The sequence below is a fragment of the Hippoglossus hippoglossus genome, chromosome 1 (assembly GCF_009819705.1).
Source record: "Hippoglossus hippoglossus isolate fHipHip1 chromosome 1, fHipHip1.pri, whole genome shotgun sequence".
NCBI classification, from domain to species: Eukaryota; Metazoa; Chordata; class Actinopteri; order Pleuronectiformes; family Pleuronectidae; genus Hippoglossus; species Hippoglossus hippoglossus.
In genome coordinates, this window is record NC_047151.1 from 24658600 (window position 1) to 24684623 (window position 26024).

Genomic DNA, 26024 nt, shown 5'->3' on the forward strand with positions numbered 1-26024 from the left:
CATCGTCTATTACTGTGTCTAAATACAGAAAACGGTCATTTAAGGCCATATATACATCAACGTGTCGGACTCCCCGTCACTTTCACCCTCTCCACACCCGCCCTTTATATCTCCACCTACACACACACAGACTTATATAGAGTCACGCACACATCATATGTCTTCATTAGCCGGTGCAGACAGGAGAGATCACATGTCTGGCAAAGAGAGAAGGAGAAATACCTTTATATTCATACAGAGGCTGCCCCCCCACCCCACCTCCTCCTCTCTCTCTCTCTCTCTCGCCGTCTGGCTTTTTTATTCTCTCTCCCTCGCTCCCCGTTTTTTTTTTTTTGGTCGCCCATTGATATTTCTCTGCTAATGGTGTCCATGGTAACAGTGGAGCGAGCTTGTAGAAGGCAACGCTGATGTTTAGACCCGGTTGACGTCTGGACAGCGACAAGTACGTCATTTCACACCTGGTATTAAAATGCGTCACTGAATGTGCCTCCTGGGGCTGAATGAATCTCATGACGCTGTTTGTGAAGAACGATTTAAAGAAAAGTGTATGTTATTATAAGTAGTTCAGCGTGGGGTCACTGAGAAGAGTAAAAATACATTTGATTCATTGTGAATCTCAGGAGGCGTTCAGGACAAATTCGGGTGCGTTCACACCTCCACTAAACGGTGACCTCTGTTCAGGGTCAGACCTCCTCGGTGATCTGATCACAGATTGAAAGCTCCAAGGTCAAGTACGAATGCACCTAAGATGCTGAGGATGCATTTGAGATCCGATCAGCGAGACCACCGTCGGAGGTTATCTGGGACACATGTGGCCACGTCCTCCGAGCAGAGTGAACCTGAATGCCTCCTGGGACCGTCTACTCGGCTCACGTCCTCTGACCCGCTACAGTTTCGTGATAAACAGAAATTATTCTAACACTTTTCAGTGTTTCCCATATACTGATTTATTTGTGCCCTTCCGAAGTATCAACACTGACGGCCACGTATTGATTTTCTATTTTATTTAGCCTTGCAATTGAGTAAAACCTTATTTCATTTTAGAGATGTGTGCAGTAAACTGATGGTCTCAGCATCTTCTGGCCCCACTCTCTCTCTCTCTCTCTCTCTCTCTCTCTCACTCTTTCTCTCTCTCTCTGGCACGCTCTGTCACACACACACACACACACACACACACACACACACACACACATACGCACACAGACTGACAATGGACCTGTACCCATCTGTCAGTCTGACTAGCTAAGAATAATACTTTTATATGAATTCATGAAAGCGATTGAATAACTGAAACACATGATATAATTTGGCAAATCAACACAGTTTCTGATTCTGTTGGTTTGTGAGTGTGCGTCCAAATCATTCGGGGTTGACCAAGTGTAAATGTCACAATCTCTATTATTCACGAGAGAATTTGTAAAGATCATTATTTAAAAATCGATCGCGTTCTCCGACCTTCGCCGTGCAAACAGTCGTCAGTGGAAACCGGCTCGTCGTTGTCGCTCTGTTGGTTTTGTGAGTGTTTGTCGGCTTCTCTGTGTTTTAAAGGTGAGTGTGTTTTCGTAAACCAGCTGCTATGAAGCATTATGACACCTTTGCTAAGGGGTTAAGTGATGTCTCGTCTGTTTGCGATGCCTCACACGCAGATTACTGTATGCCTAGACATAAGCCTATTAAAGTGTGTGTGTGTGTGTGCATCCAAAACATATGGCAGAATATTTGAATGGTTATGTGTGAGACGTCTCAACGTGATGCTGCCAGTTTATCATCTGTCTGAAGTGTCCTGTCTAATTTTTTATTAATCTGGACATCAAACTTTATTGACTTTTTATTTGGTGGTCGACCGAAATTCATCTAAAGCACCAGATGAACTGTCAAGTACCAGAAGCTGGCATTGATTGATCTGTTCAGTTTCATCATCACGTTTCACTCTTTCTCTTCTGATTAAATTAAGTAGAACAAAACAAACACAACATGTCTGTGAGGTAAAGAAAAAACACATTGATAACAACTTAAAATATCGGGGGTTTATTATCAATCCACTTATTACCAAAATATTCATTAAATTTCAGATGGTGAATTCTCTTAGCGAGTGTTGAGTCTTTCCAAACGATAGCTTCTAATTTCAGTCTAATTCCATTTTCTAGTTTCCGCGTGTGAGCAATAGCTTTTTGATTTGCTGAGTAATTTAATCAATGTTATCACGACCCTGCGCTGGTAATATCAGGTAAAACAATACAACAATGCTGATAAGCCAATGCATGTAACAGGCTCTCTGATTGGCTATCACCTGGCTTGTCATGTGCAGATGAATGAATCAGGGTGGATGACCGAGTTGAGGGAGTCTCCTTCTCTGAGGATCAACGTCTTTGCACCAAAACAGAGCCTGGAAAAACAAATGTAGGATCTCTGTAACCAATCAGAGAGCTTGTAAGTCTCTTCTCTTTGAGATAATAAAAAATGTAGCCGGGCTCCGGTCCAGTTGTTTGTCATTGTTTGTACCAAAGCCCATCAGAGGCCTGAGCTGGGGGGGGGGGGGGGTAATTTCACAAAGCTTAAAAAGGCATTATAGCCACAGTGAGGTAATGACAGCATGACAGATGCTAGATTTGGAGTAACTGCCTGCTTAACTTGTCACAAAACTTCTCTGAGCTCCTCCATGTGCTGCAGAGAGAGAACGGGCGAGGCAGAGGGAGGAACGGAGGACGTGTGTCGGTTTTGTTTCGCACTAAAAACACGAACCCGGTCAACTGAGCTCCTCTGCACCGCTCCATTTGTATTCTGAGAAGAGAAGCAGCTGGTGGCCGCTGCTGTTGTTTCATCGAATATCGACTTAATAAGAAATGAAAGCCTCTGTTACAGCACCGTGCGAACATGAACATGCACAGAAACACAGCATCTCTTTTAAAATGCTGAGACACGTAAGGGGAAAAGGGTGATTGTGCGTTCCATGGAACAGTCTACCATCCAGTTCTCCCCTTCTTAAGACTAGACTAAATGTGTGTGTTTGTGTGTGTGTGTGTGTGTCTGTGTGTGTGTGTAGGTCCCTCCCGGGGTTGGTTCCAGCGCTCCAAGGTGCTGCAGATCCAGGCGTGTTTGCGAATGGTCATGGAGTGGGCGAGCAGATCCAGTCTGGGACATCTGGCCGACAAATTCTTCACCAAACTCACCAGCACGGTGTCCATACTGGCCACATCCCCACAACAGCTCAAACAGGTAACACACACACACACACACACACACACACACACAGACAGACACACACACACACAGGCACATACAATCCTATAAAGGATTATATTGTAAGATGGGTAATCAAGATTCTTGTTGATTTCTCAGAGTAATGCATGGATCTTGCCATACTAAATTGGTATACTAATACTAATACATACTAATACTTTAAAATAAGAATAAAGTTTACCATATTTATTAGTTTACTCAGCCAACAGCTACTGATGGTTATTGTCCAGTAACACACATCCAGTAACATCTTGTGACTGCCCACTTAATGTCTCGCCTCCCTTAATTGCTTAATTGTATTACAAAAGGATAAATGATTAAATACATTTTTTCCCTCTGTTTGATTCCCTCTCGGTCTGCAGCTGAGTTGGAGAGCGTTGTCCAGTGAGCATCCGTCTCTGAAACCAGTGCAGCTGCACAGGATTCTCACCCAGTACCAGCTCACAGCAGAGATCGGCCCCGTCCCAATCTGGCAGCCCAGCAGTGAGGACGAGGCCTACATTTACAGAACAGGTACATGTAGGAATGTGTAGAGTTTATGTAAAGCCCTTGTCATATAATTTGGGCCAGTGGGTACAGATAAACCTGCTCGACCCACTAGCGGGTTAATAAATCAAAGAAAGCTCCAACATGTGTTATAACCATAAAACTTGAGGCTCACTGCATCAAAAACATCCAAAGCTCTCAAAGTTCATAAAGAGCGATCACCAGAACAATCAGATCTTCCCCCATCACCCCCTTTACCTTCATTCACAACTAACCAGTGAACACGTGATATAACTAATGCCTCCATCACCAACACCACGTGACCAGATTACCGTAAGTAACCTAAAAAGGTGTGAAGCAACAACTCTTGAACTCTGATATTCCTTCAAATCTTTTGTACTTGACACAGATGTAACATTTTCTTCATTATGGTCTTAAAAAGTCTTAAATTTAACTGGTTGAAATCTGCAGAAACACAGAATTCACCTACTTCAAGAGTACACACACTACAATTAACAAACAAGCAGCCAAAAGCAAACTTTAATGTAAACAATGTTTGTGGAGTCATGAAGGAGTTGGCAGAATATGTTAGAGTTATGCGTGTGTATGTGTGTGTGTGTGTGTGTGTGTGTGTGTGTGTGTGTGTGTGTGTGTGTGTGTGTGTGTGAAAGCTGCAAAACAGAGAGTAAGAGGCTGATGGAGCAGGTGAAGCAATCCTGGATCAGGCTTTTAATGATGTATATGTGTATTCATGAGTGTGTGTGTGTGTACTTGTTTTAACATCTGTGTGTGTGTGTGTGTGTGTGTGTGTGTGTGTGTGTGTGTGTGTGTGTGTTCAGTGGACCTCCTGGAGAGCTTTGAGAACCACCCTCCCATCGTGTTGCCCAGCGCCGGGTTCCGAGTGGACTTGGACAGCGAGTGTGTGGAAGACAGCATCTACAGGCAGCTGCTCTACATCCGCCACTACCTGTGGGGGCTACGCACCAAGACGCAGCCGCACGCCAACGCTCCGAGCGTGCACACACACTCAAACGGAACCAACACGGCCGACTGGCCCGACGTCCAGGTCACAAGACTCACATGCACACACACGCAGCACACTGTCAAATACACACACACCTAGCGGTAATCCCGGCCATGTGCCTCAGCAGCTGTGGCTGTTGAGGAGTTCCTCATAATCCCATAAATGAAAGACAAAAAACCCTCAGACACACACACACACACACACACTCACAGAAACCTAGACATGGTTAAATCATGGTTAATCTGATTAGTCTTTAGGCTGTCTAATTAGTGGGAACGGCCGACTAGACCATAATCCCGAGTGTTACTGCACCCTCATATGTACACACATACAGAAACACATATACAGAAACACACATACATTCACAGATATTGCTCAGGTGTAAATCAGTGATGGTAAATTTGTCTGTAAAATGGTCAATCGATCAAACTCTAATTGAGGTGTTGTATCGAGCAATACAACTTTTTGTTCATAGGATTAAAAAACGCTCATCCATCGATTAATGGAAGACAGGAATTTGTATCTTTTGTTTTGCTTCCTTTGCATCTGTGGAACTTTAAAACCTCGTGCTGGCTTCTGAAGTCTTTCTGTTCCTTCCCGACAACAGAGGGAGCTGCTGCCTCCCACCCACAACAGTCCCCGCTCCGGAGCTCCCGGGGACGAGGCGGAGACAGGGGAGGAGAGAGGACGGGACAGACCCCCGGGCCAGACACACACACACAGCCTCAGGAGGAACGGGACCATTCACCACCCACGGCCTGCAAATCCTGACCCGTCCTGCCTCCTGACCCCTCCCAACACCCCGCTGTACCCCGACGGAGGCGGGGGAGGGGTCCTCGGGCCGATCATAGGCCCCAACACTCAGACTAACGGCTGCGGCGGCAGAACGGCGGCAGAATGCAAGAAGACCAACGGGCTCATCACCAACGGACTGGAGGGTAGGCTGAAACATACAGGAAGTCCGCAAAATAACACACGAGCAGCATAACGGAAACTAGAGTGGAGCAATAGGGCCAAATTTAAAGAAAAACAATTCTAAAATGTTGAGAATCAAGTAATATTATGAGAAAAAGTAAATTTACAACCTTTTTCTTGTAATATTCCGACTTATTCTCTTAATCGCATCAGTTATTTTCCTCCACTTGGCCCTAATGCCCTGATACTCAGATATGTCACTGATATTTATTTATTTGAGACCATAGCTCTGCTCTCCCAAATTTTAAAGCTCACTGAATAAGGTTTTTTGTTCTGTAAGGAAACACCAGGCCGGGGGGGGGGGGTTACTGTGGCACTAAAACCCCCCAAATGAATGAATCATAGAGGGAAACACTGAACTTTATAACAGCATTAATAAAGCTGTGTTTAATGTTAATGAATCGCGTCGTGGCCAGAACCCATGCATCCCTACACAGTATATTATCAGTACATTATCCAGTTTACAGGGTGCTTAAACTTAACTGCACATTCTATCATGTAGATATAAAGATAGTGTAACGGTCAATTTCCCACTGGTTCCGTGGCTCTGTTTGCATCTCAGCGATTTGCAAAGACAACAGGACAAACATGATAGATACATGATAATAACAGTCATTGGTATTTCTACTTCACCTGAAGCTACATTCATCAATACCATGTTTATGAAATGGGGTAATTTAAATCACCTACTCTGCACCGACAAAGCTTTTTAGCCTCCTTGAGCTAATTCTCAAAGATTCACATTCTCCGTTTGATTCAGTCGGACTCAGAGACTGTAAATAAAGATGGACGACACATCTCCAGTTCCTCTCACGGTCCAGAAATGATGCTATCGCCGTCCAACAGTAGCGATTATGGGGTGGAGCCATATCACGATGATTCACCTCGATTTTAAAGCTTTAAATAACAAATTAAAACCAAACGTACTGGGAAATTAACCCTTTTCATTCATCAGTGTCATAAGAACTACCTGAAATGACCATCTTTCAGAAAAATGTATTTGACTTTTTAGTTTGATCCATGTTCCATCCACAAACACGGAGGAGACAGGATTTATGACCTATACTGCATCTTTATATACTCTATGGTCAGAATACTCTTGATCAGTGTGGTTTTTCACTAGACGTGCTGATTCACACACTTTTCTCTGTCTGCTCCGCATCAAATGTCTCAAAATCAAACTTACCAACTCAAGAATAAGGTTGAAAATGCATGAAAGATCTTTTTTTTTCCAACCAGGGCAAGAATGAAAGCTTATCGACTATCGTGTCCAGAGATATGATACAATTAGAAAAGTTATTCACTGTTTGTTGTATGTGTAATTAATGAGCCAGCTGTTTCTAACCTGTTAGCTACAATCACATCATAATATGATCAAACAGTATCTGAGTTTTGTGCCGCTCTGCTTGTTTTGGAGTTCTTCTGTCCCCTAGTGGCCACAAAGTAAATGCAGTTTTAGTGCCTGTCACAGAGACATCTCACCTGTGTTGTGTCCTCCAGTGTAGTGAGTGTGACATCATGTGTGTGTGTCCGACAAACTCTGCAGCTGCACCTCTGCATGTGTCTCAGTATCTGTGTGTGTCTCCTCTGCACAGCGAGACCTCTTTTGTCTGTCCGACCCCATAGCAAGACCCTGTGTGTGTGTGTTTGTGTGTGTGTGTGGGTGTCTTTGTGGATGTGGGTGTCCGTGTCCTCTGCAGGGTGTATAAGTGGGTGTGAGTTTCCTTTCCCTGTATCCTCCCCTGGCGTCCCTCCCCTCCCTGATGACTTGTGTGTGGTGTTTGTAGTGGAACTGGACAAGGGACCGTACGGACTGGGCATGGGACTCATAGACGGCCTGGTGAGTAGCCCGAGTTTCATCAGAGACTTCTTCTCTTTGTGATTCACTGTTTCAACTCCACTGGAATTCAGAAAATCACACAGTTCATTTATTTATCCTTAACTATCCTCTGATGAGTTTGTTTCTTTCCTTTGTCTGTTAGCAGGATTATAGGATCTTTTTTGTCTATAAATATAAATAATAAAAATAAACAATCTTGACACATACCACATCCTTCCATAATCCATGTTCAGTAGTTTTCCATAATCTAATAAACAAACAAATGCAGATGAAAACCCAACATCCTTGCCAGAGGTATATACTGTATGTGCACATTTAGTTTCAAGTTCAAATTTAAATGACTATAATATTATCTACTTTATCCATTTATTAAAAACTATCTTTAGTGCTGAAACAATTAGCTGGTGGACACAGCTTCTTCTTAATAACCATGTCTGAGGTTCTGCCGGCTGATGAGAAACAGATATTGATTTTCCGTTTCCACGCTAACACGCCTCCCTCCTGCAGCACACTCCTCTCAACGCTCCAGGCATTTACATCCGGACCCTGATCCCCGACGGGCCGGCTGCCTCCGACGGCCGCCTGAGGATCGGGGACCGCATCCTGGCTGTGAACGGGACCAGCCTGATCGGAGCAGACTACCAGAGGTACACAGAGGATGTTCCAGTGGCGGCTGTTTGTGGAGATTAATGAAACTATATTAGATTATGATTCGGTTAACTTCGCCCTCCACCATCAGCCTCTGCAATTGATTACTGTGATTGATCGGTGCCAGCCCAGACTGTGACACTCCTCCGTCTGGGCTCTTGTCTCTGCTGAGTTTCGTGTAACCGGACTCTGGTTTTTTCTTCCGTCTGCTTCCTCCCGTGCAGCGCGGTGGATCTGATTCGTCTGGGGGGAGGTCGACTGCGCTTCCTGGTCGCCAAGTCTGACCCCGAGGTTTCGGATAAGATCAGTGCCTCCTCCTGCTGACCGCAGCCAAGAAACGCACACAGTCCACAGGTAGGACGGTGAGGGGTGTGTGCTGATGAAAAGGAAACACACAAACGCACCCCGGATGCGTAACACTACGCCGCATGAAATATGGATGCAAGCTGCAGCTGCCAGACCTGCCCCCCCCCCACCACGCTGACTCCTCCTCTGTAACCCACGGCGACATCCCACCAGCGTGCTGCGAGGTGGGCGGGGTCTTACGAGCCAGTCAGAAGTCTGACGTGGTTTCAAAGCACAGTAGATTGATGGGTTTTTAAAGTTCTCATCAGTCGGAGCATGTGTGCACACTGGACTTTTCCCCCCCGCCTGTATTTTAGAATAATTTGTATTAGCGATGCAGGCATTAATTAGCATGATGAACCCAGCTCTCGGGACAAAGACCGTCTGATGGACATGAACTGAGAACATGGAGACGACCTCGATGTCTTACACGGAATGTTTAATATACCTTTTTGCTGGTGAAGCCTCCCAAACATGATCCCTGAATGCTCCAGACTCAAACCATCGTGTACGAATGTCGACTCTCGGAGGAGAAGTGGACGAGGAGGCAAAACTCTCGAGTGTGAAGACGACCGACGCAGCTCCCCTCTCTCACATTTAACCCCATCGGTGAACTTGTAAGGATGATCTCCGGGGGACGTCGTTTATTAATCACTGGATCGTCGAGGCGTCAAAGTTTCACTCCAGAGTCTCTGATGCACAATCCCTCTGTGTATAAACCCTCATTTTACTGTGGATATATGCTGCTGTATGTGTCTGGTTCTGAGAGGTGTAAATAACTGTTTGTACATATTTAACACCATTTTTTTGGGGGAAAAAGAAACAGTATTAACTGGAAAGAGAGAAACAGAAAATGGGTTGTGTAATGTTTTCAAATATTTAATTCTCAACCATGTTAATTTATTTTGATTCCAATTAATAGAAGTATGGGTTGTGTGCTGTAGAACTGCAAACTCCTGTTTACACAGGTCGGTAAAAGGTCACTACTCGTACACTTCAAGAAATCAAATCTTAATTCTAGTGATGAACAGCAGATTTCAGTCAAATTAACCCGAAGTTTCAAGGTGTCCGTCAGTGAGTTTTTAACAATTAAATCCTTCAGCAGCAAAATTGTGTCCTGGTCACTCTGAATAATCTACTGACCACTTTTTTTCATATAAAATTGATCCAATGAAGACAAAATTATTCCCAGAACCCAGAGATTCAATTTGATTCACAGTGTAAACAAAGAAAAGTGAAGAAATCTCGACATTCACACTGAACATTTGCCATTTTTACTCGACTTGACTGATTCATTGATTAGTTACTAATTTCAGCACTAAAGTTGACATTATTTTTGGGGTGTTGTTATTGTCGCACTGTCTTTTTTTAAACATGTTTTAATTACTAAATTATTTCACACATGTAAAAAAACAAAACAATTGTTTCTTCTCCTCCATCAGTTTTGTTTCAATCTAAATCTTTGGATTTTGTTCCATTTTCAAGGTTTGACCTCCCGTGTGTTTATTCTTCTCTGGTCGTTATTTATACTGGTTAATGATGGTACTTAATAATAAAGACTGTTTAAAGAAGAAATAAAGAAGTTTTCTCTTTTTGAAACACAACGTGAGACCAAATCTTATCAGCTCATCTGTGAGTCCAAGAAAAAAAAACGAGAAATCACAGCAAGACATTTACGTCAAAGAGGAATTTTAATTTGTGCTAAACATTTTTTAACAAATCACAAAAACAGGAACATTTAAAAATACATATACTTCTCTATTTTCCAGAATGTTTGCGTATTGATGACAGCTGTTTCTTTTTTTTTTTTAATATATATATAGCAAAATATTTCTTTTTTTTTCCAAAATGAGAAAAAATACCTTCTAGATAAGCTTTGTCATTTAGCAGATAGAGCAGCATACAATCATTACGCATCTTTTTTGTTTGTCTTTTCTTTTCTAATGTGCAACAACAATCACTGAAATCTTTGTGCCTGATTACCAGCTGAACATGAGAGGCCCCTGTGAGGACATTCGGAGAGAAGCTAAAGGCAGAGTGAGAACGAGAGAATGGAGAGAGATGGGGGGGGTGTGGGGAGGTGGGGGGGGGAGGGAAAGTGCTGATGAATATCTTATTAGAGCCATGTCTGTGACAGGAACTGCCAACAGCTCGATGCCTCTGTAGACTGAAAAGATAGGAGACTGCTCGCTGGGGACAAGGGGAGAGGTTACGAGTATTAGGGCCACTTAAAGGGTTAAAAAAAAACAAAAGAATCTGACATTTTGAGAATAAAGTTGTAATATTATGAGAATTAAGTCACGGGAATAAGTCGTAACAATGAGGGGAAAACAGGCACAATTATACGAGAATGAAGTTGTAAATTTACGAGAATGAAGTAACATTCTGAGGAAGAAAAGTCAAACTCTTGCAGCATCTTGTTAGATTATACTTTGCAAGTTTCATAAATAACATAATACTTACGCTTTGGGCTCATCTGCTCATTATCGTGACTTTGAAAAGTTTGTGCAAGTACCTAAGTCTACTCTGAAGAAGGAATCACACGGACTGGGGAGATAATTGTCTCTTTTGTGGAGGAGGAAATGATTGCGTGAGATTGCATCAAGATGCCGGATCCAGGGGAGAAACTCCAGCGAGCTCCATCTCCTCGCTGCTCATTTCCTTAAAAACATTTTTTATTTAAATTCCCACAATATGACTCCTCATTTAATTACGACTTTCTTCTCATGTACAACTTTTCTTGTCAGAATCTCAGAATTTGTTTTTTCTTCAAAAATGGCCCTAACACCAAAGAGAGGTAGATTCGGGAGAAAGAGAGAAAAAGAAACAGCGGAACTTGAAAGTAGAAAAGAGCTCAGATCAAAGGAGGCTGTGAAATGTACCATAAAGAAAGAAAAACAACAGACAAGAAAAAACAGATGAATATTTTTTGTCCACATTTGTTGGTCCCGCCCGTCCCCTGATAAAAACGAATCCCAAAGTCTGCCAAAGCAACGTTAACTGTCACCGTTGTAGTGTTGCTGATCGTGTACTGTTAAAGAAGCGCCGTGTTAATCTAAAAAAAAGGTAAAGCTTTTTCTAAAGGTTAAAATAAAATGACGAGAAAAAGAAAAATTGTAGAAATATTTAAGGCTTTAAGGATTATTACAATAATGCTTTGCTGTGCCGAGACAGAACAGTAGGCACGCGCCGTTTCATTTGTCCTTTCACCACTACTGAAAGAAGAAAAAAAAAAAAATTAAAACAACAATCAGTTTGTCTACATTAGGTTAGCTCCACTTCAATCAGCTCCAAATAGTTGCCTCTCTTTTTTTTTTTTTGTATATTTATTTTTTTTGCTCGTTCCTGCTGTGACCTGCCGAGTCGCCCCCCAGATCACGTCGAATCTGGTGAGGATCCAAACCGAGCTGAAGTGAAGCGAGAACCGCTCAAGTCCTGGTTTGTTATTCCTGGAGTTTCTCCATCTCCTCTTGAAAAAGAAAAAACGACACCACTCTCTCTCTCTCTCTCTCTCTCTTTGTGCTTTACAGAGAAGACGAAGGGAGGAGACGCCTCATGTTCTGGTCTTGGCTTTAATATTAACATTTTCTCTTTTCTGACAAGAGACGACCAGTTGGGATTTCTTTTCCGTCTCACCTTTTTTCGAAGAGTACGATCATATTCTTTATAGCCTCCCAAGCCCAATCAACCGGGTCTGCGGTTACCTTTCTATCCACATCTGCGTTAAGATATGTCAACTCCAATCGTCACAGTTTCTTCTGTAAATACAGGCCGGGGGAAATCTCCGAACACGTTCCCTGCTTTGGAATCAGGCAGCGGCTCTGATCAGACGTGCAGGAGAGCTGAGTTCTTTGGCCTGAGAGCGATAATAACCGACGGATCTGATCCATCAACAAGAATAAAGGTCGCATCGGAGATATCCTCCAACATTCACATAAGTGGAAGTAGTGCTAAAATGATTTTTACTATGCATAATGCTCTCATACGATTAAAGTCCTGACTTGTTTGTGAATGGTGGATTACATTATAAAAGAGTGTAAAGCTGAAAAAGCCCTGAAATATCCGCTTACTTTCAAATTGAGAATGTATGTGAAGGTTTTTCATCTACTGTCGAACAGCGCATGTTCCTTACAATTGAATTCCCTTCGGTGGAGAGAGGCTGCGTGTACATTTTTTGGCCATGTCGGCTGCAGTCATATCATATGTAGTATAAAAGGTGAAACGTTAGGAGAGGCTGTCCACTGGGTACCTGGTAAGGACGCCTGCGTTTTACTTCCTAGGGTCGTGGGTTTGCGATGTCATGGCAACGATGACGGGCTGCTGGGCAGACGTGACTTGATGCTGCACAGATTCGGTTCCGCCGTCGTCCTCCATCTTCAGCCGCTTGGCCTGGGGAGCGCCCGGCTGCTCGGCTAAAGTGTCCGCACTGGGCTGTCGGCTCAGGAGCACTGGGGGGGAGCTGGAGGCCTGAGCGGCCAAGATCTGGAGAGGACTACTGAGCCCTGGGAGGGAAATGAAGAGAGAGCGAGTGTTAACGGGGAGCAGAGGCAGTGAGGTTACAGATATTTTATGTTATTATGAGAAGTGTAAAAAGAATTCGGGATCACTGCGCCGAGGAGGTCATGTTTTCATTGCTGTCTGTTTGTCCGTCTGTTAGCAGAATCACACAAATGCTACAAATCTGATTTTGATGAAACCAGATGGAAAGATGCGTTATGAGCCAACAAAGAATCCATTACGTTTGGAGCAGGTCCAATAAAGGACGAGGCTCCAGGAATTTTTTTATCCCGCTTTCTTCAATATTGCGCTTTGACATTTTTGTGAATTTCTTAAGAAACTACGTCACTCAGTGCAGAGTTTAGCTCCACCGAGGGCCAACAGCCCCCGTATGACACCACACTTAAATTCACTAGATCCAGATTGTCACAACCCTCCCCTCAACCAAAGCTCATGGAACTTGGTATTGTAGTTTTTGCGTAATGCTGCTGACTAACAAACAAACTAAATAAACATAAAGGAGGTAATAATGCAGAGATCTTTCATTTAATGGAGTATTAAGGGGGCTGATATCTGAGAGTTTGTGCAGTTAATTGAATTTAAGGAGACTGTTGGGCCTTGGCGGACGTATGAGCTCTACTAGTTATGAAACTATAGTGGGACCAATTAGACCGTGTGTGGGGTAATTAATGGGAAACATTGTGTTTGACTCCGTTCACAGCAGCACTGCAGGTGTGTGATGTGTGAATCCTCCTGGTCTATGGATTATGCTGCTATTTACACAAATAAATAAACAACCTTCATATAAAACAAGGTTGAATTGTTATTTTCTAACGTGTCTCATCCATTCCAAACATTAATATTCTTGTTGGTTAACGAGTTGTCGGTTATTGGTCAGAAAAAAGAACATCCCTAATCCATTCTAAACAGTCCTGTAATAAAACCTGCCTTTATAAAATGTATAACGCTCAGTTTTGGGTGGAAGGAGTTTTAGAGAAGTACTGATAAGGTCATTTAGTTTATCTGTTTTACATTATACAGAAACACAAGCTCTGTATATTACAGCAGTTTACTTCTCCCCATTTATAGCAGTGATAGGATAAATAACAGACACTGTCTGTTTAACGCAATAAAGTTAGACAGCATCACAAAATACAGCCTCCATAACGAGCATATAGATGAATCAGCTCCTACGTATTATCTGTTTCTATAACTAATGTCATCTCAGCTTAAACTGAGGATAATAGTCTTTACGGAGGGAGGATTTATTGCAGAACTCTTTTATTAGACCACATTAGTTGAAGTAATTTATACTTAATAAACTGGCGACTGACCATATACGCTTAAATCTCCTGTATGTAAATAATCACTTGTGTGCAGGACACTGGTTTTTATCCCCATCTCAACAGGCAGTAACAACCCATCTTCATCATTGTGAAGGGTCAGTGTGTATCTCACCAGATGCATTAGCAAGGCTGGTTGCTGTGGCTACAGCAGCAGTGGTGTGTTTGCCATTCTGAGTAACAGCCCGAACAGGAAGTTGATGTAGACCTGGAGCCAGGTTCCGTCCGTGTCCATCTCCGCCCTGCACGGCACTGTCCACGGTCTGGATCACCCGCTCTCTGTTCATCTGGGCGTCTGAGGGGGAAAGCATTTAAAAGGTTCAAATATGTAAACAATAAAATCTGCTACTAAAAAGGTTCCCTTCCGAAAACAAAGCTCACCCATTCAGAAGAACTCATAATATGCACATCTTATTTATAAGTACCGTCTCTGTCTATTTCTTCAAACTCATTGTTTACCTCAATCGAAGTAAATGTTTGAAATAATCATGATATTGATTTGAAGTCATATCACCCAGCCCAACTCTCATTGTCCCTCCCTATTTTAAATAAAGGTTAAAATAATAATAATGCAAACATACGGGTTCAATTACACGAGTAACATTCAAACACAAGAGTATGAAGTATCCCTGTGTCCCATAATATGTGTCAATTGCTATTATATTAAAATGACAGACATGTGGTCAAATATCAGTTCAGGTCATCTGGTCGCTTCCTCAGAAGTTCTGTCGTTTAAGAGAGGTAAAGGAAATAATTATCCTGAACCTTTTAACATTTTCAAAAAATGTTAAAGCTTTGAGTTTGGACCCAATATAACTTGCAGGAGCAAACAGATATAACAAATACTATAGAATGTGCAAAACAGTTACGGAACACTTTCCCCAACGAACGTGGAGATGAGAACACTAAGGTAAATATAGTTCGTCACATAATACAGAAGGTCTCTCCTGAAGACACTCACATACCTCTGAGCTCACCCTCTGCTCCTCCACCAGAGGGGGCACTGTAACCGTTCGGAGGGTTGGAAAGCGGATGGGCACTGGTGACCAACCGCATCATGGTGACAGACGGCTGAGGGACGCTCTGGAGCAAGTGGATGGGCTGACCGCCGCCACCTGGAACCAAAGCAAGGGTCTTTCCTGCTCCTGTGGAGAGGAGTGTCGGGTGGTGGGGCGCTGCCATGATGACCGCCTGAGTGTGGACAGGAGATCCTGCAGAGACACAAACAAAGGACAATGTCACATGTTTCATGGAGCATGTGAAAGCCTTTCGTGTTTGTGTGTCTTTGAATGTGTTTTGTGTTTATAGGGCTTGTGTGCATGTTCACCTGGAGCGCTCTGGGAGTACCTGTACTCAGGTACAGATGCCAGTTTGTGAGCCAGCTGTTCGTGGTGGTCGTGGGGGATAGGAGAGCCCTCCCTGCTCAGACACTCAGGAGTCTGAAGTCCACTGGATGGAGGAGAGAGAAGCCCCTGGTGCGTCGGGGAGGCAGGGGCACTCCTGAAAAACAGAATGAAGGGATTCAGATTAAAATAGTAAGAGACTCCAATTAACATACGGAGCTCCTCCACTGTCAGAAGCTACTGCTGAACCAGTTGAACCTAGAAATTAGACTTACTTTGTTCTATCCAATCAAATGATAGCCAGGATCAGAAGCAGAGAAACAGGAAGAAGAGTTAACCAAGTAAAAAGTGAAGGGACAGAGTCTGACAGTCGCTCGTGTGTGTTTGTGCAGAAACGCCCATGCACAGTCCCCACTCACCTAGAAGAGAGAGGTCCAAATGGCGTCCTAAAGCAAGCCACCCCCCTTTGCCGTCTTTTCCTGAAGGCTTGCTCCACCAACTTGCTCTCGGAGGCGGAATCCACGCGCCAGAAACTGCCTTTCCCAGGCTCGTCCTGAGAGCGGGCCACTTTCAGGAAGTAGCGGTTGAGTGACAGGTTGTGTCTGATTGAGTTCTGGACAGAGGCAAAACATAAAGAGTATTATGTCGCTGGACACACAGACACGCATCTAATTTAAAGGAAACTAAGCGAGAAGAAAGTCTCCTGAGGGATTTCTTTCCTTGTTCAAGGAAATGAAAAGAAAACTATATATATATATATATACTGTATACATATCACTATACATCTGATATTATACTGTAATAGAGCTGGGTGATACGGCCAAAAACTATATCATGTAAGAATTGTTTGAATTATGTGATAATCATAATTATCACAAAAAATGTCACACTTTATTTTAAGCTTAAACATTTTTGCTCCTGATGATTGATTCTTTCTTGTTTTGTCATTCTCTTTACAGAGAATGACAAAACACTTTATAAACATGACAACATTTAATAAACCTGAGGTAGATCAATTATGAGCAAGATATCAATATATATTGGAGTTTTGTTTTATTGCTATTGATGAAAATGATATTGCGATAAAAATTGATATTGTTTTATTGACCAGCGATATTTGCGGTGTAAGTACCTACCTGCCAGCCCTTGTCTGCAGTGCGGTAGTAGGGGTAGTGTTTAGTGATGTGGGCGTAGATGCCACTAAGAGTCAACTGTTTGTCCGGTGCTGAGGAGATGGCCTGGACGATCAGCTGTGCGTAGGAATACGGGGGTTTGGACTCATCCTGGACAAACGAGACACGAGAATTAACAAACGCACATCCTCCAGCACATGTTGTAAAAGAATGTGGTTTAAAAGCTGAAGACGAAGTGGTTATTTATCAGAAACAAAATCGACTTCAGGATGCGTCTCCACTGAAGATTCACCTTGGGGCTGTCTCCACCTGCCGACTCCCCCCGCTGCTCACTCCCCCCACCTCTCTGCTCAGCGAGGCTCCGTCTCTCAGAAACGGCCTTGGCAGCATATTCAGCTGCTAACTGGAGGTCAGAGGTCACGTTGCGTCCATAGCGATACCCCGATGACCCTGCTCCACGTGGACTGACTGGACAGGAGTTAGGAACACTGGAAGAGAGAAGAGACCAAGTTAGTGACTCCAATTCTGAAAACTGTCTCAACTGTCTTTGAGAGTAAACACTTCTGGAATCATGAATAAATCATGAGAAAACTATTTAGTTTTTGTGAAGTGAATTGTAACTCTGTTTATTTTTTTTCATTTAAATTAGAGGAAAAGAAGGAGCCAGTAAAGCTTTATATGAAATTCCACTTTTTAGTTTAAACAATTTATTAAATACTGTATGAAAAAAAGGAATCTACTCTGAAATTATAAAAACACTTGTTAATCTTATCAGAGAATCTTTTTGACTATTTGAATGTAATATAAGTCAAAAGTGATAAATGTAGTTTAAAAAACATACACCAAAAGCTAAGTTTGGAAAAATTATTAAATCTCAGATCCACATAAAGCAATCGTAAAATACACAACAATGATCGAAAATACTGAAAAGCGTGTGAATCATTAACTCGGGTTTTTATCTGTCGCTGTCGAGAGACGGAACACAGGGAAAACCCTGTAACTTATTATACAACATACACCTGCTTCTGTTAGTTCAGTAAACAGCCGTTTCTGAGAGAGTCAGTGTGCTTTGATTTGCCTTTGGCAACAGAGAAGCTCGAAAACAGAGAGACAGTAACACACACGAGGGGGGGGGGGGAGAGAGAGAGAGAGAGAGAGAAGATGTTTGTAGTTTTTGGCCGGTGAAACGAGGCTACGGGCTCTGTTGTTGAAATGGCTCCGTAATCTCAACACTGCAAAGTGAATGAAGACAAACACGTTGCTCGGGGATTTCTTTGGAATAAAAACATAATTGCATCTGTAACTCTACACGTGTCTATTATTAAAAGTTATGTGTGGCCCTGATAGGGAGTGAGTCTCGTTCTTTTTCATTCCTCTTACGACAACAGTTCCACCTCCTCCGCCTGTGAACAGGGGCCTGAACTACAAGTGACTGACAGGGGGGGAGGAATGTTATTGTGTATCGTTCTTTTAAGTCCCCAAACAGGAAAAGTGACTCCTACCACCCTGTGAGAAGACACTGTTTGTGTTTTAGGTTGCAACACGTGCTGTTGCGCAATCCTCTTCCAGTGTTTGTATTGTACGCGAGTATTGTACATGAGGAAGGTGACACAACAACCTAGAGTGACTGAGAGATGTACGAGCAAGCGTCTTCACTCTGTGTGTGTGTGTGTGTGTGCGCGCGCGTGTGTGCATGTGTGTGTGTGTGCGTCCACGTGTGAGAGAACAGGAGCTGCGGGCTGAGCGGGAGGGGTAGGGGGCTCTGAAAAGGAAACCACGAATGGACGGAAAAACGGCCCGCAGGCAAAACAATCTGCCCGACAGCCAATCACGCGCCTCAAAGCTGCAGCCATCCCATATAAGGCATGCACACACGGGCCGACAGTGGTGGGGATATGAGATGCAAGTACGCACACGCGCCACCAGAGGACGCACTCAGCAGCGCCGCACTCCCTCGCCCCACATGCTGTATGCGCTGTACATTTATAGAGCAGTGATTTTCAAACATGTGCTACCACAGCTGCTTCGAGTGCAGATTTCCATCTCCACAGACACGCTGCAGGAGCTGCCGCTGAACTCACACTCAACCACAACACATACTTTCCTTCAACGAGAAACGAAACCCCACTCGTGTTACTGGGAAGTCGTCACAGATGACTACGTGAACAGGCACAGACCCGAGATGATTTGACAGTTACCAATACAATTAATCTGATAGAGCTAAAGCACTTGTCATATGATGTGCCAAGACAAACAGTCACAAAGAGGCGGTTACGTAACAGTTTTTCCAGTTCAGGGTAATTAGAACAATAAGTGAAACATACGCATGTTCATTCACAAACTGTCGAGTTTACCATCTTATTAAAATTTAAAATAGATTTCATAACATTGAACTCATTGTGTCTAATCTTTCTCTAAAGGATTTAGATTTAATTAAACAATTATCTTCTGCTTATTGGCATTTAGTTACATTTTTATTTAATTAATTAACCCAGGGTGCTTGTGATTTCTTAACCTTTCCTGTCACATCAGTTTTATTAGTTCTACCTCTGAAATCACATTTTAAATCAATATTACAGCTGCAACAAACATTTTGTCAATTAATTATCTGATGTATAAATAAAACTTTCACTCCTTCTGCCAAGTCTCCTGTTGCAGTTATGAATTGAGCAAGTTTCATGCGTTTGTGTGTGTTTGCATCTATCAAGGTGCACATGTTGGTGGTCGAATCTGTGTGTGTTTGTGTGTCTGTGGGTTTCCCCCTCACCTGATGGTGCCTGTGGGCGACGGCAGCGGAGATCCAAACGCCCTGATGTGGTCTTCATGCTGCTGCAACGTGGGAATGGTGATTTTCAGAGGGGAGATGTGGGGCAGAAGCGGACGAGGGGGAGGAGAGGGGTGCTCTCTCTCTCTGTGATCCTCGGCCTCCAGGAGTGACATGAACTGGATTTTGATGACCGTACTGGGAAAACGAAACACACACCTGGAGAGCGGGACAGCAGGAGGGACAGATGGAGAAAAGTTTGGATTAGTACACTGAGCCAAGCATTTAAATTATGTGGCTAAAGCTTTTTCTCATATCAAGATATCGGTTAATTTAATTGTACATACGCAACTACATCATTTTTCTTCTTTTCTTAGAACTCATCTGTGCTCAGGTAAAGAGGGATTTAACATCTAAACATCAAAACGCACAGGCCTTGCTTTTCTCTTCTATTTGTGGAACTGGACAACTACCCCAATAAAAGCAAATCATCCATGTTGGTTCAGAGCTAAATAAAAAATTCCCTTCCTCTCAAGTGAATTTTCCACCTGTAGGAAACATTGTGTAAATAGCTGCAACCGTTCTTTAGTCTTTCTGTTGCATATATTTATAATTTGCTATAGAGATGTCATGACACCAATACCAGCATCGGAAACGCATCCAATAGTACGCAAATCTGTGCCACATCCAACCAACTGCAATCGCCCCCTTCTGAAATCACTTCTTCTTCGCTGCTCCAAAACAGCAGTTGCACTGAACTGAAGAAGAAGTGATTTTCAGTAGCCAGAGCTCGCTAACGTGTCAGCAACTTGTCAATATTTCACCCTGTAAAGTCCAAAAATAAAACAGCAAAGTGTACCATGTAAAAAACACTTCAGTTTCGAGGGGTGGCACTATTTAAAAAAAAAAAAAAAAAAAGGTCTTTTATTTGTATGAACTGTGGCTGCTAGTTAAAAGTGAAGAAGTTGTGTATTCCTAGATTTATTTGTGCGTGTTCTTTTTCAGTTATGACTGAAAGTGTCCATTCTTTGTTTGTCCTTTGTTTTTCAGAGGGTCAAACCTCAGCTAGGCCGAACAACAACGACGGCAATCATCACTTTCATACAGCGCTTGTAGCGTACAGCTGTTAAAATACATTATACAAGTTGTTGTTTGTTAAACGTACTTGTATCACATCTCTAGTTTGTTATTGAGGTGTTATTCAACAGTTATATTTATGTGACGGGCGTTGTGACTTCGCTCTGTCACTAAGTGCTATACTAAATAAAAGTAACTTACTTGTGTATCATGTGTAGTTAACCTGCACAACTATAATGATGGTGTCTTGTAAGGCGAAACAGAATCCCTACTAATTGAAGGGGTGCTGAGCTGCAGCGAATGTCAGGCTCAGGCCTCCAAATAAAGAGAAGCAAATTAGTGAATACCGTCACAGGGCTGCAAAAGTGTTCCAAGCAGTTGCGGACGGTTACGCCAGTCAGTGATAAGAATATGGAAGAACTGCCTCTGCCAATCGAGCACTGGATCCATGAACACACAGCTCACAGCTGCCTCTGCCTACAGCCGGTCATCCCCACAAACTGAATGCCTGCACTGAGGTAGGAGAAAGAGGCCTGTGGCTGTAGGTTCTTACGCCGAGATGAAAGAGAGTGTGCTTTGAAAAACTCTATCAGGCCCAGCTGCAGCTAAGAGAAAGCCACTGTTAAAAGAAATCACATGACATTACGATGAATGTTGACTAGAAGGCTCAAGGGAGACTCGGAAACAAAGTAGTAGAAAGTTCAGCGGTCTGAGCGGACCAGAATTAAGCTTCTTGGCATTCATACGGAATAGTGCACAACTGCACATCACACAAAACACATCACATCCAACATGGTGGTGGGAGCATTATATTGTGTGGCTGTGTCATGGCTGTAGGTCAGTTTAAGGCAACAACTAAAATGCAGCGAAGTCGATCTGCTGCAGCCAACACGACAAGGTTAACATCCTTGAGAAGCCAAGTTAGAGTCTGTGCTTCAGTCGAATCCAGACCTGAAAACCAGCACGTCACTCAGAAAGTGCATACCTCTGCCAACAGTCTCAGTCTTATGAAACCATAACTAAATTCAATAGAACCAGACTTTTATTTGGATCTGCACTAAATTTCAAACACTCACAGATATCAGTCCCTTAAATATGCCCTATTTTTCCATCAAGATCCATGAATTATGCTATTATTTTAAAAAACAGCCCCATCTCACATGTTAAAGAAAGTGAAACACTCCCTGATCCACACCAAAATGTAACGGCTTCTTCCCTGACTCACATCCTTTGACCACATTTCATAACAATGTGTAAAGCAGGAAACTAACAGACAAAAAAACTAATGCAGATTAAAACACAACCTCCTTGGTGGAGGTAATCACTGCTCGGGCTGGGGAACCAGAGAAACTTGACAAATTAGGAATTTAGCTCAGAAAACCGTGAGCTCTAGATAAATCACAATACAACCTACTACAAAACAAAGATTCAAAGCTATTCAAACTATTTTGTGTTTATACGTGTACTCAACTTAGATTAACCTGTAGAAATAGAGCTTTGCTTTGACAGCTGACTTAATTAAACCAAAGTGATTAAAGATATATAAGCACTGAGGGGAAGATCCAGGGGTGGGAGCAGGGGGGCACTGGCCCCAGCTGAAACCCAGCTGTCCCCTGAAGTGGCCCTGTCCTGTCAGAAGTCTAAAAAGGGCCAATTACTAACAATACCATCAATGAACATGCTTTAAAAAATATATGTTTTTAGGATAAGCGCACAAAGTGCTCGACCAAGGAACAATTGTTAAAACATATTGAAGGATGTGTGACTCACATTTGTCATTTACACCAATTTTTTTGCCTAGATGTCCGTTAAACATGAAGTAGCGATGCTAGCGAGCACCCCCTTTAGGCGAGACCTTGTGTACAGTGTGTGCGGTGACTGTGTGGACGCGGCTCCAGAGGACAACAGAGGACATTTAGGCTAAAAACATGGTGTAAATGACACCGAGTCGATGACACCACAGGAGCAGTATGGAGGCTTGTTATGTTTTTTTTTACGTTTAAAGAAGTGGTCCCCCCCCCCCCCCACTTACTTTAATTGTATTGGATTTGGCTGCAACACTGTTTACACCTGAAACTCCAAAAGTGTTCACTTCACCCCCCCCCCCATCGCCCACAGTGGTGAGTAGATAATGAGTGAATTGTGATTTTTTTTTTTTTTGGGTGAACTAACCCTTTAACTAAATCATTGTAGAGTCAGCCCTGTGGTCCCGAGCCGGGCTGCGGGGCCACAGCAACACAGACCAACATGGCCGAGGTGGAGTCTGTGGCCTCTCTCTGTGTGTGTGTGTGTGGAAGTCTTGTGTTTACTCCATGTGCGTCTGCAACGAGGATGTCAGTCACACTTCCTGTTCCATGTACGACACACCTCCCAAACAGTCCTGACAGCCAATCAGAGCGGAGACAGACACAGCCACCCTACCTCCAGCCTCTCTCTCTCCCCCCATACTGCAGCAGCACCCCCCACCCAGTGACTGACTCCACTCACCGCCACAACTTTCAGTTTCTGCCGCAGAGGAACCAGCGAGCAGGACAACACGTTTAACCTTGACAGCGGTGCAACGATAGTAAAGTTCAAAAATATATCTCAACTCCGCACAGGTTCAACCTCGATACAATAAAAAAAATGACATTTGAAGTTCGAATATACAAAAAAAACAAGCGCACCTCCACCCACACCAGTGAGCTCCAGTGTCAGGGGTGCGTTTGTTTACACTGAGGGTTTACGTGACGGCCCCGCTGACTGAACAACTAGCTAGCTAGCTAACTGTACACACACGCACGCCACTTCTAACAGCAGCCAAAACACATTGATATGAGGAAGAAGTGTGTAAAGTGGATTTATTCTATCAAGCAGATTATGAAATGGTGTTTGAAAAATAACGTATCCGAGCCAAACAAAAGCGAAAGCTAACTTTTAAAACATGTGCTAGCTGGGGTTGTAGCTAGGCCAGACTGAGCTAAGTTTGCTAGCAGCTAAAACTAGCTAGGTTAATTCCAAAAAGATTAAAAAGGCCTCAGTTTAAAAATCAGTATCTTCTCATAAGTCACAATGAATCACAGCGTGGACACTTGACTCGTAAAGTTGCGGCTTCACTGATCGAACCGATGTTAAAAGTGCGTTTTACACGAATCTACCTATCAAAGTGTGTCTAATCGGGGGTGTCGCGACAAACTTTGTGTCCCCGGTAGAACGCGTCTCCCGTTTCAACATGGAGGTCGTTCAACGACAAAATAATAATAAAAAAAAAAGGCTAAAGTGTCCACAGCAACGGCAGAAGTTTTAAATGTCCACTGGACAATGGAGGTTTTACGGGGTTCATTCAGCCGCGTTGGACCGAGGGAGGCGGTGGAAGATGGGATGTAAATCTACCCGAACACCTAACAGCGCTGTCAGTAGCAGTAAAGTTGGGGAAGGAGCTAACGTGTTGCCGTCACGAAGCAGCCCCCCTGACCGCACTCACTCTCTGGGCAGCAGCAGCGGCGGCGCCCCTCTCCGCTGGAAACACCCCCGTCAACGAACACGCCGTTCTTGCCCAGGCACCGCAGGGAGAAGCCGCCCGCCTCGTCGTGGGTGATCTGCAGGTGTCGCCGCGAGATGAAGCTCGAGTGGCCCATGTTGATGTCCACGGAGCCGTGGGACGAGTTCCGGCCTATGGTGACCGTCCTCTGGCGCATGACGAACTCAAAGTCCCGGCCCTCCAGCCTGGCGAGGGCCCGTGCCGGCGGAGCGGCGAGGCGCACGGGAAGCAGCCCGCCGTCCCCGCGGGCTTCCATCAGCGGCGGACCCAGCAGGGCGAGCGAGGGCTGGTGGTAGATGTGCGAGGTCACCGCGACGCGCACGGGGCTTGCACGGTGCCGACTGGAGGGCAAGCAGGGCTCTCGCTCCGGTGTCGTCCCGGTAGTCTGCCATCTTCTTTCGGAGGGTCAACACTCAACACGCACGCACGCACACTCACTCACACACACACTCTCTCTTCACTTCTCGCACACACACACACACAGTTGCAACGTGAGAGTTTTCGGACGCAGCACTTGTTCGCTCCGTGGCTGTCGGAACAACATGGAGTCCGGGATCCGGCAAGAACCGGAGCGGATCCCCCGCCAGGAACCGGACTGAGGCTGCGTTCAAGACCCCCTTGTACAACAGTAACAACAACACGAATAAGAAGAAAAATAATAATAACGATAATGATAAGAAGAAGGAGAAGAAGAAGAATATTTTTTATTTACATTGCACTTCTGAAAGTACTTGCTGCAATATCTGCTGCTGCCGGTCCTGTGCTTATATTCTTAATTTACCTTCATTGTACATCATGTGTGTATAACATACCTCAATGCACTCCGATCACTTTACTCATTCAGTTGCAGAGATAATAAAATACAAATATCCATCCGAGCCAATCATACAAGATGTGAAGAGATAACTGTAAAACCCCAAAAAGTAGTCCCCCATATCGATGCTGGTCAGTGAGACGTGACTGCAGAGGTTGTTCCCTGAACGCACCATCGAGTCACCTCTGTGGATAGGCTGCGGTTCGTGACGTCACACCAGGAAACTCTTGGCTGACTTCAATGTCTCTAGTTTTATGTTGTGTGTTTTTTTAGAGGTGATTATATTATTTATTAAACAGTTCAATAACTTTATTCTGACATCGTAATTTGTTCTCATTAAACCTGCGATTTTATTCTTTTAATTTCCCCTTTGCATTATAACTTTCCTCGTAATATTATGACTCTCCTTCAAATTAATTTACATGATTTTTTTTATAAATTACTTTATTCTCGTAATATTATGAACTTTTCCTATAAATTACAACTTTATTCCTGTAATATTATAACTTTTCTTATTACAAGTGCATTCCTTTAATAGTATGATTTTTTTGTAAACTACATTATTCTTGTAATATCATGACTTTTTCCCTTTAAATTACAACTTTATAATTCTAACATTATGACTGTTTGTATTCATAAGTGATCATGTATAATAAAAAAAACTTTTACTGTTGTTTCTTTTCAGGAAATGCACATTTGAATACGTTTAAATCAGTGCACAAAGTTCTGTGAAGTTAACAAAATAAAATGCACAATGAACAAATCACACAAAGTAGCCGCTGAAATCACATATACGACTGTATGTGTAGCTATTACTTCTCATTATGTTGTTATGGTGCCACAGGTGGGTTGTCTTGATAAATATAAATGAAGATTTTGTAATATCATGTATCAAATGCTCTTGTTTTGTAGATTGCAGAGAACATGTGTGAGCAGTGGAGCTGGTTTCCCCACCTCAGATTCTTCTTCTTTCCT

The 26024-nt window shown here is 43.3% G+C and overlaps 2 protein-coding genes across 4 annotated transcripts in view; one reads left to right on the plus strand and one right to left on the minus strand.

Annotated features, from left to right (window-relative positions):
* radil (Ras association and DIL domains) overlaps positions 1–10122 on the plus strand; it is a 24107-nt gene extending 13985 nt beyond the window's left edge. Inside the window, exons 14-20 of one of the 3 annotated variants that reach the window (XM_034592733.1) lie at positions 3044–3216; positions 3603–3753; positions 4566–4792; positions 5358–5688; positions 7426–7565; positions 8073–8212; positions 8438–8537. In XM_034592733.1, coding sequence (XP_034448624.1) covers positions 3044–3216; positions 3603–3753; positions 4566–4792; positions 5358–5688; positions 7426–7565; positions 8073–8212; positions 8438–8537 — 1262 coding nt within the window. Of the gene's footprint in view, positions 1–3043; positions 3217–3602; positions 3754–4565; positions 4793–5357; positions 5689–7425; positions 7566–8072; positions 8213–8437 lie in introns of all 3 variants that reach the window. The other 2 variants (XM_034592715.1, XM_034592724.1) reach the window with 2 other exon arrangements.
* Positions 10123–10230: 108 nt separating this feature from the next.
* On the minus strand, positions 10231–25353 carry foxk1 (forkhead box K1). Its single transcript, XM_034592743.1, is given in 12 exon segments — positions 10231–13060; positions 14514–14693; positions 15364–15609; positions 15726–15898; positions 16017–16022; positions 16161–16354; positions 16878–17024; positions 17167–17362; positions 19642–19857; positions 24179–24225; positions 24228–24563; positions 24565–25353. Coding segments are annotated over 12 exon segments (2037 nt in total). The 5' UTR covers positions 24628–25353; the 3' UTR covers positions 10231–12827.
* Between the last annotated feature and the right edge of the window lie 671 nt (positions 25354–26024).